This window comes from Canis lupus, chromosome 19 (genome assembly GCF_048164855.1).
Source record: "Canis lupus baileyi chromosome 19, mCanLup2.hap1, whole genome shotgun sequence".
NCBI lineage: Eukaryota > Metazoa > Chordata > Mammalia > Carnivora > Canidae > Canis > Canis lupus.
Window position 1 is genome coordinate 47,721,370 of NC_132856.1, and position 15,231 is coordinate 47,736,600.

Consider the following 15,231-nt stretch of genomic DNA (forward strand, 5'->3'; position numbering starts at 1 on the left):
GCACTTTCGCTTCTTTATATGCTTGCAGGTGTTGGCATCCCCCAGAGAAGCTGACCGTAATCTTGGCATTATTTTTAACCTGAAGTGAATCTCTTTATGCCACAGCAGTATGCAAGTGTTAGGCTGGTTCAAATCCAGTGACTATAACTGGAAGAAACCCACCTCCATCAGTTTTATTCATTACAAAAAAATCACAGGACAGCATTCAAAGACTTTTAAAACAAACATGGTATTCCCACCTCTCATTCAGTCCTCGCTTTCCCCATCTCTCTTGTCTTTAGTGGTTTCTGTGCCTGTTCTTCTATACGATTAAGCATAATTGGGTATTCTTTACTTTGCTCACTAAGTCGACAGGCTTATGTACTGCTATTTTCCCTTCACGTGGCAAAACATCCAAAAGTGTAAGCCTTTAGAGCTGACATTTTAGTGGCTACTTAATTCCTCCCCCAGCTGACATCTCCCTTGGGGGACAGCTCGCTAAGGTCGGGAAGAGAGGCTGTGGACAGGTGCAAAGTGTGAGAGTTTGGCCGCCAACCAGGCCAGATCCAGACAGACATGGCTTCAATGAGCCACATGACCCTAGAGTGGGTGGTTCCCTTTTCTAAACTGTGATATCTTGGGGATCTGATGGCTAGAATGTGGAGTGTCTTCTGTGCTGAGCTGAGGACTTTGAACTTCTGGCCTGCCACAGTGGGAGTGGTCACTAGCCAGCTGTCTCCCAACAGGAACCAGTCAGTGTGTATCCCTTGGTGGCTGGTGGAGGACGGGATGGGTGGGGATGAGATATGGGGCAGGGAAACCAGTCTGAAGCTTGCCTGTCTAGTGATTTGTGATGACATGCAGAAACTCCTGTTTGGATTCTGGAACCAGAGAACAGTCTCAATGGATAGGGTGTCTTTTCCCTCTGAGCTCCTGGGTACATTGAAATCCCTTCATTTGGTGACTGGAAGTCATCTCGGCTGCTCCTGCTCCCTGAGTGCCAAGTTGTTTGTATAGGAATTAGGACTTGAGAAAGAGCATTAGCGTTTCCTCTTCCAGACAGAGTAAGTATGAGATCTTTGTCTAAAAACAAGCTGACCTGGGTGGCTCAGTGGTTGAGTGTCTGCCTTTGGCTCGGGTTGTGATCCTGGGGGTCCTGGGATTGAGTCTCGCATTGGGCTCCTTTGTCTCTGCCTTTCTCTCTCTCTGTCTCTCATGAATAAATAAATAAAATCTTTTTTTTTTTTTTAAGATTTATTTATTCATGAGAGACATAGGCAGAGGGAGAAGCCGGCTTCCTGCAGGAAGCCTGATGCGGGACTTAATCCTGGATCCCTTGAGCCATAAGCAGACACTCAACTGCTGAGCCACCCAGGTGTTCCAGTAAATATAAACTTAAAAATAAATAAATAAAAACAAGCTGCAGTCTGTGTAGGGAGGACCTTCAAAGTACCTACATTTTGATTTTCACTATTGTACATTTTGGTAACAGCACTTTGAGGGGATGACACCTTTTTTTAGGGTGGGGCGTGTCCACTTTTTGACCAGTGTCTGTGGTTTTGTTTACAGATTCCCACTGGAAATCCATTATATGAATCTTATTACAAGCAGGTAAGTTTCACTGGTGTCTTTTTGGATTGAATTAGAGAGGACCTATCTTGGCAGGCACAAACCTTAATAGAAGCCCAGTTTAGTCCCTTTCTATCCTCCAAGTTATCAGCCAGTAGCCAGTGGGCTATGCACTGCTTTATCTGTTGTCTGTTTGCTGAGGTCTTGTCTCAAGAGTTGTCTCCTATTCTAGGTAGACCCGGCATACACAGGGCGAGTTGGGGCGAGTGAAGCTGCGCTTTTTCTAAAGAAGTCTGGACTCTCAGACATTATCCTTGGGAAGGTACGTGAAGATAGATAATGACTTCTCTTCTGAGGCCGCCCTCAGGGCTCCCCTGGCAGGCAAAGACCAGACTTCTCTTCAAGGGGATGTGCCTCCTGGGGAGTGGGCTGGTCACTGTGAGCCTGGCAGGCTGTCACTGGTAGATATTCCACTTACTTCTTGGGCAGCAGACAAGAGGCCTGAGTGCTTTGGGGATCTTGACAGCTTATGGGTTTATTTTGGCTTTGGAGCCAAGTGGACCTGGGTATTCTCTAGGTTTTGCCACTGACTAGCTGTGTGCCCATGGGGAGCAGGCAGGTCATTCATCTGTTCCAAATTTGCCTCCTCACCCAGAGCTTGGGAGTGACCATTCCAGCTGACTTGTAAGGCTCAGACACAGGGGCATCAGTTCCTGTTCTGTGAATAAATGGGCAGTGGTTGGCAGTTGTACTTATGAGCACTTTTGTGTTTCCACAGATATGGGATTTGGCCGACCCAGAAGGTAAAGGGTTCTTGGACAAACAGGTATATATATATATATATATATATACACACACACACACATACACACCATAAACACAGCAAGTGGAGAGGCTTGAGCCAGAACCCCACAGGCTGGGTCACCTCTGCTCTTCCTTCCTTGTTACTGCCGCGGACAAGTATTACTAGACATAAGTGTGGCCATCAGACCATTAAAATTGGAAGGTTTCATTTTGAAATAAAGGTTTTTTGAAAACACTTGGAGGGAGCCATCTTTTGTGGTTAGCAGATCTTTTAATATTTTGTGTGCTTACAAGTGATGAAAATGTTTTCAAAATGTTCTATTTTGAAATAAGACTCATGGAAATTGCAAAAATAGTTCAGAGAGTTCCGGTGTATCCTTCCTCCGCTCCCCACAGCGAGAGCTGCTTACGTCACCATAGTGTGATGCTCAGAGCCTGGAGTGGTACTAAACTAGAGGCTTGCTCAGAGCTGATTAGTTTTACATGCAATTTTTGGTGTTCTTTGGTGTGTATAGTTCTGTGTAATTTTATCAGTTGCACAGATTCATGTAATTACCATCAAAGGATATAGAACTGCCTGGCCCCCAGAAGAATCTCTTGTGTTGCCCCATGGCAGTCACACCCTAACCCCTGGCACCCCACTGGTTCTTTCTCCATCATGACTTTGTCATTTTGAGAATGTTCTGTAAATGGAAGTTTATGGCGTTTACAAATGACTTTAAGTGGTTGTATTTTAATTCTGTTCAGTCTTTCCCTAAACTAAATCCCAAGGGAATGTTGTTCCTGTTGTCCTACTGTCCATGATCTGATCCATTGGGAAAGCACTATCAGCTATTTCTCCCTTCCTTGAGATTTGCACTGTATGTCTGCATGTTGAAAGATTCTGAGCGTCCTTGTGGGCAAGAAACCTGTTAACTTTGTCTGATGCAGTTCCTAGAAACTTTCTTACATCCCCTTTTCTGCATATGCCACCTGGGCATTCTTGGACACCGGTCTGAGAAGGGCTGGTTTAGTGTTTATCTCTTTGAGGAGGTTTTTAAAACTGTACTTGTGTTTACAGCTTTAAAACAGTTCATGTTCTCAGACTATTTGATCAATTTAAAAAATTAGATGATGCTGCCTGAGTTCACTAAGACTGTGGCATGGCCAGTTCTGGGTTAGGAGGAGGCAAGGAGGAGCAAAGGTCCCTGATGGCCTAGTTCAGGTCCTTTGTCCCTATGTGGGAATGAGGTCCACATTAGGCCACAGAGGGCAGGTGGGAGAGGCTATCTCCAGCAAGCCAGGGGGATCATAGCGAATTGTGCGTATCAGTTCCCTAACAACTATATCTGTTTCAAACCATTTTTAAAAAAGTCAACACATATTTGACTCATCATTTATTTATAATCTTAAACTTTAGTTTGTTACTTACCTAATCTAACATTTTCCTAAATGTTGGGAGCTTGTTATTGCCTAAAATGTATTTATTTGAGGGGTGCCTGGCTGGCTCAGTCAGTAGAGCATGTGACTCTTGATCTCATGGTGGTGAGTTCAAGCCCCACATTGGGCATAAAGCTTACTTAAAAAATAATAAAGGTATAAAAAAATACATTTATTTAAAATTTTACAGTGTCCAGAGTGTGGTGGACTAAGTCCACTTGGCAGGCATATTCATTTAAACAGTGCTCCCAGGGGGAAATTTGTTCAGCTTGACCCTCAAGTGACTTTTGCACATTCAGTCTTTCTTGCTGCAGTGAAGAGAAATCCCTCTTTCCTGAAGCCCACGACTGTAGACAGCTCTCCCCCGTTATCGCCAGCCAGCTGGTGTTCACACCTCTCCCTCTTTTGGATTTGCAGGGTTTCTATGTTGCGCTGAGACTAGTGGCCTGTGCACAGAGTGGCCACGAAGTTACCTTGAGCAATCTGAATCTGAACATGCCGCCACCTAAATTCGTAAGTATTGAAATCCTTCAGCTCATGCTCTTCTACTATCATCTATATTCTCTCTTTCTTTAATAGAGGTGGAATTTATATAACCTAAAATTCACCATTTTATTTTTTTTTTAAAGATTTAAAAAAGCTTATTCATGAGAGACAGAGACAGAGACATAGGCAGAGGGAGAAGGAGGCTTCCTGTGGGGAGCCTGATGTGGGTCTTGATCCCAGGACCCTGGAATTACAACCTGAGCCAAAGACAGATGCTCAACCATGAGCCACCCAGGGCCCTAAAATTCACCATCTTAAAGTGAACAACTTAGTGACATTTAGTCCACTGACAGTGTTGTACAACCATCACTTTTCTCTAGTTCCAGAATATTTTTATCACCCCAAAAGGAAACCTTTTACCCACTGAGTAATCAGTCACTCATGGGTCCCCCTCCTCTGGCCGCTGGTGGCCACTCGTCTCTCTGTGGATCTACCTGTTGTGGGCATTTCTGGAATCCTAGATCTGGCTGCTGTCACTCAGCATAATGTTTCCAGGGATCATCTGCCCTGTAGCAAGTGTTGGTGCTTGGTTCCTTTTCATTGCTGAGTCGGATTGCATTGTATGGCCCATCCATCCCTCTGTTGGTGGACGTGATAACTTGTGTTCCGGGATTTGTTGGTGTACCTGTCTCTTCAGTTCTCTTGGGTCTCTACCTCGGTGGGTAACTGCTGGGGCATATAGTGATTCTGTGTTTAACTTTTTGAGATCTTTCCCCATTTTGAAAGCACTTTGAAATGTGTGTCCCTTTTTTTTTTTTTTAAGATTTTATTTGAGAGAGAGTGAGCGCACAAGCAGGAGTGGGAGGGGCAGAAGGAGAGGGAAAAGCAGATTCCTTCCTGAGCAGGGAGCCTGATGTGGGGCTTGATCCCAGGACCCTGAGATCATGACCTGAGCCCAAGGCAGACACCTAACCAACTGAGTCACCCTGAAACGTGTGTCCTTTGCACAGACACATTTTCTGTAGTTGAATTCTGTGCCATCCACAGCAGAGTATTTCTCTTCCTTTACAGCATGACACCAGCAGCCCTCTGATGGTCACGCCGCCATCTGCAGAGGCCCATTGGGCTGTGAGGGTAAGTGACCCCCGGGCAATGCCCCTCAGGCATCCCTTTACGTGCAGTTGTATCAGCCATTTGTGGTGTTCAAAACGTTGGATGGGATGATTGTTCTGTTTCAGAGTGAGTCTGCCACAGAATTTAACCAAGACACTCTTTCAGATTAAAATCTTCTGAAATGGCCGTGACATTTTTGGGTGTTGCCCTGCTAAGGCCATTAGCTGAGTTTCAGGCAATGGATTCTTAAAATTTTACAGTTAATATTTTGCATTTGCAGGTCATGTTATGTGGTTTTTGCTGCCTGGGTTGGTTAATCAGGATAGAACGAGCAGTTGTGAGAATTTGCAAGTGTGAAGACATCTAAGATGTCTTTGTAACTCTCGCTCTTATTTCTAGCCAGTTTGGGTGTTGCTATTCATTCCTTTCTGATGCTCTCATTGCTTTTTGAAAAAGCTTCTTTCAGTACCTGAGGGGACTGTCTCCATGTCCCATGTCTTTCTAGAAGCAGCAAAAAGAGGCAAGAGTGGTAACCTCTAATAGGTACAGAATTAGCTCTAAAGGAAATGTGTGTGGGACATGGAGACGGTGCCCTAGAGCCTGAGACCTCCTCACTCCCCACTTGTAAGGGGTTTATAACATTTCCTCACTTTTATTTGGCTTAAATACTAACCTTAATAACAGCCTTGCTATAAAATAAAGATGTCCCTCCACCCCCACCCCACATCAAGTACACTTGTCCTGTTTTTACACAATTTTTCTGTCCTGTCCTTTGAAGGGTTTGGACAAGGGGAGGTTTATGTAGGCATAGGGCAGAAGGAGGCCTCTTCTGACCCAGGAATTGGGGAAGTGACCTCTGGGAGCAGCTGAGCACTTTGCCAGCAGCAGTCACAGTACCAAAAGATGTTCCTTCTTTGTAGTCTGCAGGGCACCTACTCTGAAAAGGAGCTGCTTTGTTGTGGAAAATGAAGCCAGAATTGCCTTGAGCTGTCCTGGCCTCTTTCCTGCAGGGCTGTGTTGAGGCCTCATGAGAAGGGCTGGCGCCAGAGGAGGCTGTGAGGCCTCGCAAGCACGGGAGGCTGGGCGGGAAAGGTGCCATTACAGGAGTAGACTGTTTTCAAGAGAGATTCAGCTGTTTTGATCAGATAAACATTGACAGAGCTGAAGTGCCAAGTGTTCTCTTCCGTTGGGAGAGCTCCTGGGCTGCTCAAAGCAGTGAAGTATGTGGGCATGATTCCAGACACTCAAGGTGGACACAGGGTGCTCGCCTTAGTGTTCCCAGTGCCTCACCCATGCAGTGTCTGCTTATGTGCTCCCTTCTGTTTTCTAGTTTTCTTTTTAATTGTGGTAAAGTGTAGGTGACATGAAGTTCATGAACATCTTAACCATTTTTTTTTTTTTTTTAAAGATTTGTTTGTTTATTTGAGAGAGAGAGAGAGGGTGCATACATGTGTGAGGGAGGTTAGGGGCAGGGAGAGGGAAAGATAATCCTGAGCAGACTCCATGCTGAGCAGGGAGCCCAATGCAGTACTCTCTCCTAGCACCCTGAGATCATGATCTGAGCCAAAACCCATTCGGACGCTCAACTGATTGAGCCACCCAGGTGCCCCCACCATCTTGATCATTTTTAAGCATATAGTTCAGTAGTGTTAGGTACATTCATACTGTTGTGCAGCCATCTTCACTGTTCCTCTCCAGAACTTTCTCATTACTGCAGACTGAAACTCTGTCCCCATTAAACACTGACTCCTCCCCTCCCTACTCCACCTCCTGGCGCCTAGAGGAGAATGTGACTCCTCTGCGGACCTCATAGAAGTGGAATCCTACAGTACCTGTCCTTTGCTTTCTGGCTTATTTCAGTCAGCATAATTTTCTCAGGATTCTTCCATGTTGTAGCCTGGATCAGAATCTCTTTTGTTTTTGAGGCTGAAGAATATTCCATTGTGTGGATGCACTACATTTAGGTTATCTGTTCTGTTGATGTATGCTTGTTGAGGGTTTCTTAATGCTCTTAGGGGCTCCAGCTCATGGGCTGAGTGGGTGGTGAGGGCTCTCTATCCCCTGGGTCCAGTCCCTGTGGGTTTCATTTCTGGAGGAGGGCAGACTGCAGGCCTCTGCCCAGACCCACCTCACTGATGGCCCCTTTGACATGTGTGGCCATGTGCTATTAGTCCTGCCCAGGGCTCTCTGTTTACGAGGAGCTTTTATAATTTATTTATTTTTTTTACTGTAAGAGGACTTCCTGTGCTTAAAGTTGATTTTGATAATTGGTTGCTTAAGTCTTGGTTTATTTTTATATTTGGTTCTTGAGCTCTTTTAGTCCTGTAGGTTGATATCCAGATTTAGTTGTTTGTCTTAAAGAATGAAAGTCCATTCACACTATGACCTTTCTTGTCCTAGTGAGCTCCTAGGAGGGAGGTAGGGTGATCTTTGTCTCCCAGGCGGCCCCTATGGTGGAGAGCAAGGCTTAGAGCCAGGTCCTGTCCCTCCATTGACCTTGGTCTCCAGATTCGTAGTTCCAGTGAGCTATTTCCTTCAGGGAAGATGTTTACTCTGGAACTGCCATAAGACCATCCTGTGCTTTTAGGCGAGCCCAGGGGTGGGTCCTCGCCTGTTTTCTCTTCTCTTCTCTTCTCTTCTCTTCTCTTCTCTTCTCTTCTCTTCTCTTCTCTTCTCTTCTCTTCTCTTCTCTTTTTCTTTCTTTTCTTTTCTCTTTTCTTTTCTTTTCTTTCTTTCTTCTCTTCTCTTCTCTTCTCTTCTCTTCTCTTCTCTTCTCTTCTCTTCTCTTCTCTCTCTTTTCTTTTCTTTCTCACAACAGACTCAGAGAGAGACAGAGAGACAGAGACACAGGCAGAGGGAGAAGCAGGCTCCACGCAGGGAGCCCGACATGGGACTTGATCCCAGGTCTCCAGGATCACATCCTGGACTGAGGGCGGTGCTAAACCGCTGGGCCACTGGGGCTGCCCTCCTTGCCTGTTTTCATTCAGTTTCGGGTCAGAGCTCATTTTGGACTCTCCCACAGTTTTTTTTTTTTTTTTTTTTTTTTTTTTTACTTACTCAGGCTATTCTTTTCCAACTAGGTGGAAGAAAAGGCAAAATTCGATGGAATTTTTGAAAGCCTCTTACCCATCAATGGGTTGCTCTCTGGAGACAAAGTCAAGCCAGTCCTCATGAACTCAAAGCTGCCTCTTGATGTCCTGGGCCGGGTGAGTGATTCTCTCACATCCTACACTGCTGCTGACTGCTGTCTGCCCCATGCATGGTTCCCACGCACACATGAGGCTTTACACAAGGCCATGCACCATTGGAGGCTTTGTTAGAGCTGATGTTCATGAAGAACTTGCTATGGTCAAGTTGGCTTAGGGCTTTATGGATGTGGCTCACAGATGCTCCCTGGGCTGTGGGAAGATGCTGGTGTGGGCCCATTACACACTTGGGGAGGCAGCCTCAGAAGTGAACTCGCTGCCTGGGGTCTAGAGACAGGCAGAAATGAGATTTGAACCCACACCCAGGATTTCCGCATCTCCGTGTGCTCCTGGGGAGAAGTATGGGAGTATATGTCCAGAACTTTTTTTCTTTTTTTAAAGACTTATTTATTTATTTTAGAGAGATGGGACATGAGGGAGAGGGAGAAAGAATCTCAAGCAGACTCTGCGCCAAGCATGGAGCCCAACACAGGACTCAGTCAGACCTAAGCCCAAACCAAGAGTTGGATGCTCAACTGACTGCACTACCTAGGCACCCCTCTTTTCTCTTTTTAATTACCTTTTTTTTTCTATCTGGGAACTTAAGTTAAAGGTACTTTAAAATCTGCTGTAAGCTTAGAAGAAATTTTACACGTTCTCTTAAAAGAAAGCCCTTAGTTTTGTTCCTATTAAATGCAAGTTCTTTTTAGTTACAGCTTTCTATTCCAGACTGTCTTCCCTCCAATGAGGTTTGCATCATGGCCCTGTGTGTTTGCTCTGTGACAAAGCCCAGTTCCACAAGGTGTCTATACTGAGTTCCCTGCTCTTTACCAAGAAGGGATGGGTGTTCTCATCTGTCTGGATTGGATTACAGTGATGTGGCAGGCACAAACCCAGAGCAGGGGACTGAGCATAGTCTCTGCTGCCTTAGGCGACACCTGTAGGTCTAGCTTACGACATTTGGGACAACCTTTGGGAAAGATGCAAATTCCTGTCCCTTGGTTTCTGTTTGAGTATGACTTGTGGACACTGGCCCATTTGAAAGGACCCAAGTAGAGCCCATCTTAATACTTTGTTTTGAAGGAAGGCTGCTAAGAAAGGCAATCTCTCAATTCCCTTTGTTTCCTCTGGGCTGTGGCATGGTATAGGTGGAGATCTGTGATGGGGACCAAGAGTCTTTACAAGGCGTGAATTTTAATTGCAGCAAAATGCGGTGACCCAGTCCTGTTCATTGTGTGCATTCATTTGGCAGGCCTTGCTAAATACCTGACAACTGGATGTAATAATTCTATAGAGCCAAATTACAAACAAGACAGAATGATGGAGGTGAAGGTAGCTTCATTACAAAGGGAGATGTGGCTAGGAAGGGTGTGTTCTGCAGATCTCCTGCCCTGGCTCCAGGTCTTGTGGCATAGGAGTCGCTTCTTATCTGCTGGGCTTTCTCCTTCCCTCCTTTTCTGCACACACCAGCCTTATGTGCACCCATTCAGGCATGTACACATGCATCCATATCCATATCCATGCACCCATCCATGCACTTATCCATATCCATGCACACATGCATTCATAACCATGCACCCATTCACCTGTGCACCTGTCCATCTAGGCATGTGTGCATCCATATTCACGTACCCATTTATCTCTACACCTATCTGTGAATGTGCATCAGTGTACTCGTGCATCCATGCATCTATGCATCTGTCCATTCATCCATGCACTAACCATCCATTCAGCCATTCAGGAAGTTTGGAGTCTGCTCTGGGTCAGGCCTTGTGCTGGGCACCGGGAAGATGAGGATGAAATTAGAAATTAGTCCAAGGGGTCAAAGAGATAAATAATGGTTAAGATTGTGATATTTATTTATTGAGGTCTTACTATATGCCAATCCCATTAGAACACTTTGCATGAATGAAGTCCTTCAGGACTTGCAGCCGCCTTGTTATGAATGGTATCACTTTCATCTTCTAGATGAGGAAAAGTGGGCTTTCAAAGTGGCTAATAAGCCTCCTGGGGTCTCATGGAGAGGGGAATAGGACCTAGGTGGTCCCCAGAGCCCTCATTGTTTCCTGGTGACCCCCTACTGCCCATTGCCTCCCTGATAATTGTGATTCTGCCCAGTGGGGACAGTGGCAGAGAGGAAGCATAAAGGGCAGGCAGGGAGGGCTGCCTAGAATAGGCCCTTCAGGGTTGTGTCCTCCAGAGTGAAGAGATGAGTGGCCGATGACAGGATGAGGAGGCCAGGCACATAGTGGCATGAGCAGAGGCATGCTGGGGAGGGCTGGAGGGTTCTTACCACGTACTTCCTCCCCTGGAGGATGTTGAGCCGTGTCTGGAAACAGTTCTGGTGGTCCCACATGGGGCAGGTGTTGTTGGCATCACGTGGGTGGAGGCCTGGGATGCTGTTCAACACCATGCAGTGCCAGGTTAGCCCCACCATAGACACCAGTATGGTCCCGAATGGCAGTGGTGCTGAGGCCCTGGGCGGGGAGAGACGTGGAGTCAGGAAGTCTCATTCTCGTTCAAGTTCCCCCAGGCAAGTGCCATATCTTTGGAAAAGTTACTCTTCCCGAACCCCTGCTTCCTGCATTGAAACCAGAGGCATAAAGCATTCAGCCTGATGCAGAACACCTCCCAAAGGCCATCTATATGCTTGAAGGGACTGCGAGCAATTTGGGCTCCCTAGAGAGTGAAGTGGATGGAGTCCCTGGAAGCTGGAATGTGGTACAAGGACCTGTATAGGCCACAGGAGGTTCCATGTGCCAGTCTAGGGGACAGGCTTAGAGTGCATTCTAGAACAGTCCCCATTGTAACCCTAGGGAAAGGATCGGAGGCAAAGAAGCCAACTGGAGGCTGTGGCCTTTGTGGAGTATTGGAGAGGCCCAAGTCAAAGATGGTGGCAGGGCTGGGGAGGGGGACTTGCGTGGGAGAAATGTCCCTGGAATGATGTTGCTCATGATTGACTGAGAGGGTAACCAGTGCATGAAATACCACCATGTTTGGATGCTAAGGGGTCTGCTTGGTTCTAGGTACTGGTGCCATACCCAGTGTTGTCCGAGTCGAACAGGCCTGCTGGTTTGAGTTGGGGCTGACTTGGGTCAGGAAGTTAGTGCTTTGATTGTGCTTTAGAAAAAAAATCTGGCACCTGACCTTTGGCCCAGTATAGAAACTCTTACCTGCCAGCCTCATCTTCAAAGTGTGAGGTGGGCCATGCATCCTCAGTGGCACCTGCCTCATCATCCACCAGCGGGAGAGGAGAGGAGACTTGGTGGACCTCAGCTCAGCACAGTGTGAAAGGGGGGGGGGGGGGGCAGTTTGTGTTGGAGCAACACCTGTGCCAAAACCAAACCATCTTTTCTGTCCAAGAATTCCTTGTAAGACAGTAAAAAAAACCAAGGTGGACCCGGTTATTATTATGATTGTATGTTAGAGAAAATGAATGTAATGTAATGGAAAGGATTTTGGAATTGACAATACTTCCTCAGCTGGTGGTTTTTCAGACAACCCACTGACTGGTTCTTAAATGTATTTTGATCGCCTTGTCGTAGCCCTGGTATGCCCAGAGCACTCGGAATCTGAGTTCTGGCAGGTATGCTTCCTTCCCCAGTAAGCCTTGCTTTCTTTCCCTTGCAGGTCTGGGACCTCAGTGACATCGACAAGGATGGGCACCTGGACAGAGATGAGTTTGCTGTGGTAGGGCCCTGCTGCAACTCGCTTTTCCCACCCTACTGAGGAAGGAAATGTATAGTTCATGTGGGATTTCTGGAGTCTTTTTTTTTTATCTGATTTTTAAAAATCAGATAAAAATTGATATATTTTGGATTTAAAGAAAAGTGGCAGTAATACAGAGAATTCTTTGGAATACCCTTCAGTAAAATTCCCCAGTGGTATTATTTTACCACATTGCTTTATCTGCTTCCTCCTTCTCTCTCTCGCCATACATATGTACGTATACACACACCTAAAATTTTCCTTTGGGCCGTTTTGGAGTAAGTTACAGACACCATACTGGTTTGTCCCAGAATACTTCAGTGTGTATTTCCTAAAACCAGGAAATTCTCTTACATACCCAGTTTCCAATTCAAAATCAGTAAATTAACATAGACAGTGTCTATCTAATAATTATAGTATCTGTTGTGTGTCTTGTCATATAGCTTCCATATTAATATGTCCTTATGTATTGTCTAAGAATATGACTGAGACTGTACCACTTTCCCCATTCTTTGCAGCTAAGAAGTTCCAGCCTCCTTTGTTACATTCCACAGTCTCTTTCCTATCCTCTAATCTGGAGCAACAGCTCTATTTATCTCTGTGTCTCATGGGCCTGTGGGCATTTTGAAGAGTGTAGGCCAGCAGTTTGTGGAGTGTCCCTTAGCTTGGGGATATCAGCTATTTCCTCTGACGATCCAGGTCATGCCCTTGTGTGTGGCAGGACTCCACTGAGGTGATGCTTGTTATTCTTGGGGTCTGTGCCATTGACAGGACCTGTGCTATCTTCTTGCCCCGTTGTCGACATGGTGTCCATCTTGATTGTGGTCAGTGGATGCTGCAGGTTTCTCCCTGCAGAGTTACTCTTTTCCTGTGACTCAGTGTCTTGTGGGAGACACTTGGAGACTGGACACTTCATTACTCTTCCACCTCTCACCCACTAGTTCTCATGTCCTCCCAGGACTCTCACCTGATTGAAGATTATGGTGGTTGCCAGACAAGTTTCTAATTCTGGCACTTTTTGCACATTTTTAGTTAGCCTTCTACTATAAGGAATCTGTGTCAGAGTGGACTCATGGCTGTATCCTCTGTTCCACGGTTTATAATCTTTTAGTTGTGTGATTTACTCTGCCCATGTAGAGCTCCTCCCAGCTGCCTCCTTTGTCCTTTGGTCACATTCCATCATTGTCAGAGCACTTGGCTTCCTTTTGGCATGGTGAGATGGCTGATGGCTCCTCCTGTATATTTCCTGCCCCAACCCTGTTTCTCCAGGGAGCCCTGGTTCCATGTAGTGGAGAATGGTGTTAAAAACCAGGATGTGGGCTCTGGGGTGCTCAGTGCTCCTGGGATACCACTGCTTCCAGGACCTCTCAGTAGACAGAGTTGGGAGTAGGTGTACATGTAGATGTACTCAGCAGGTGCTCCAAGGCACCACCGTCTATTTTCAGGTCTGCTTATGTCCAACCCTGGTACTCCTGCCTTCTCCTTTTAATGGCAGTGATGTCTGTGTGTTGATCGGGGCTCTCCTGTACTGTAGGCTGCCTTCCCATGCAGCTGCTCCCTTCACACCCTTCCAGCTCCCCACCCCCTTCCTCTTATGTGGCCTAGCGGCCATGCTCAGGTCCTCACATGCCAGCCCTCCTCACCCTGGGCCTGTGTCATTCTGTCTCCTCTTCTTCCTCCCTTCCCTCCACCTCACATCTTTGACCTTTTCCATTCATGAGATTTATTCACTCACCTTGTTCCCTTGAATCTCAAAGGAGAACAAAGTAGCTTCCTGTAGTTAAGGGCAATATGTTTTAATTAAAAAAAAAAGATTTATTTATTTCTTTATTAGCATGAATGAGTGGGCAAAAGCAGGGGGAGGGGCAGAGGGAGAAGGAGAGCAAGAATCACAAGCAGACTGCAGTGAGACCTCACAACCCTGAGATCACAACCTGAGCTGAAATCAGGGTTGGGTGCTTACTTTAACTCACTGAGCCATTCCAGGTATCCCTGTGTTTTTTTTTTTTTTTTTTTTTTTTTATTGTGGTAAAATATATAGAACATAAAATTTATCATCATAGCCATTTTTAAAAAAATATTTATTTATTAGAGAGAGCACATGAATGGGGATAGGGGCAGAGGTAGAGGGAGAATCAGACTCCCTGCTAAAGCAGGGAGCCTGACATGGGGCTCGATCCCAGGACCCTGGGATCATGACCTGAGCTGAAGGCCAACACCCAACTGACAGCCGCCTAGGCACCCTGCCATTTTCAAGTGTGTGGTTCAGTGGCATACTTTTATATAGCTGTGCAGCTGTCACCACCTCCCATCTCCAAGATCCTTCATCCTACAAAACTGAAACTCTTTCTCCATTGAATACTAGCTTCCCTGTCTTCCAGTCTCTTGTTATTTATTTTTTATATTTCCAGTGACCACACTTGTCTTAAGGTGCTTGTTTCATTGAACTGCTCTTAGGGTGATTCCCAGGAATGGGATGACTGGCCTAGAGTGAACCTGGGAATATGCCCCTCTCTGCACGGCCTCAGGAGCCCCAAGTTTCCATTATTGTTTTGTTTGTATCATTTCCCATCATTTCAGCTGAGATTTATGTTGTTCTGTAAATGGGTCTTATAATTGTGTCATTTGGGTTTCTTTTCATCACTTGCTGGGTTTTTAGCATTCTATAGCATTTTTAAGTGATGGTAAATTTTACTTATGTTAGTGATCTGGTCTAAATGCAGATAGCACCTCAAGGAATATTTTTAAGTGGGAAGGGTTAGAATTTTGATTTTGTCCTTTTTTTTTTTTTTTTTTGAGAGCGAGGTCTGGGGGAGAAGGAGAGGGAGAATCTTAAGCAGGCTCTATGCCCAGCACAGAGCCAGACATGGGGCTTGATCTCAGGACCCTGAGGTCATGACCTGAACTGAAATCAATACTGACTGAGCCACCCAAGGACCCTTGGTGTAACAAAGGATTTTGTTAAGCT

General features: G+C 45.9%; 1 protein-coding gene across 13 annotated transcripts in view; it reads left to right on the top strand.

Moving 5' to 3' along the window:
• The window catches only part of EPS15L1 (epidermal growth factor receptor pathway substrate 15 like 1), a 96,720-nt gene that overhangs the window by 23,088 nt on the left and 58,401 nt on the right, over window positions 1-15,231 (top strand). For 10 of the 13 annotated variants that reach the window (XR_012012217.1, XM_072786881.1, XM_072786887.1 and 7 more), the window contains exons 2-8: window positions 1,549-1,590; window positions 1,781-1,870; window positions 2,327-2,374; window positions 4,189-4,284; window positions 5,329-5,391; window positions 8,451-8,576; window positions 12,186-12,245. Coding sequence is in view for 12 of the 13 variants with exons in the window: in XM_072786881.1 (XP_072642982.1) it covers window positions 1,549-1,590; window positions 1,781-1,870; window positions 2,327-2,374; window positions 4,189-4,284; window positions 5,329-5,391; window positions 8,451-8,576; window positions 12,186-12,245 (525 nt within the window). In the remaining variant the exon portion in view is untranslated. Of the gene's footprint in view, window positions 1-1,548; window positions 1,591-1,780; window positions 1,871-2,326; window positions 2,375-4,188; window positions 4,285-5,328; window positions 5,392-8,004; window positions 8,364-8,450; window positions 8,577-12,185; window positions 12,246-15,231 lie in introns of those variants that run through there. The other 3 variants (XM_072786885.1, XM_072786886.1, XM_072786890.1) reach the window with 2 other exon arrangements.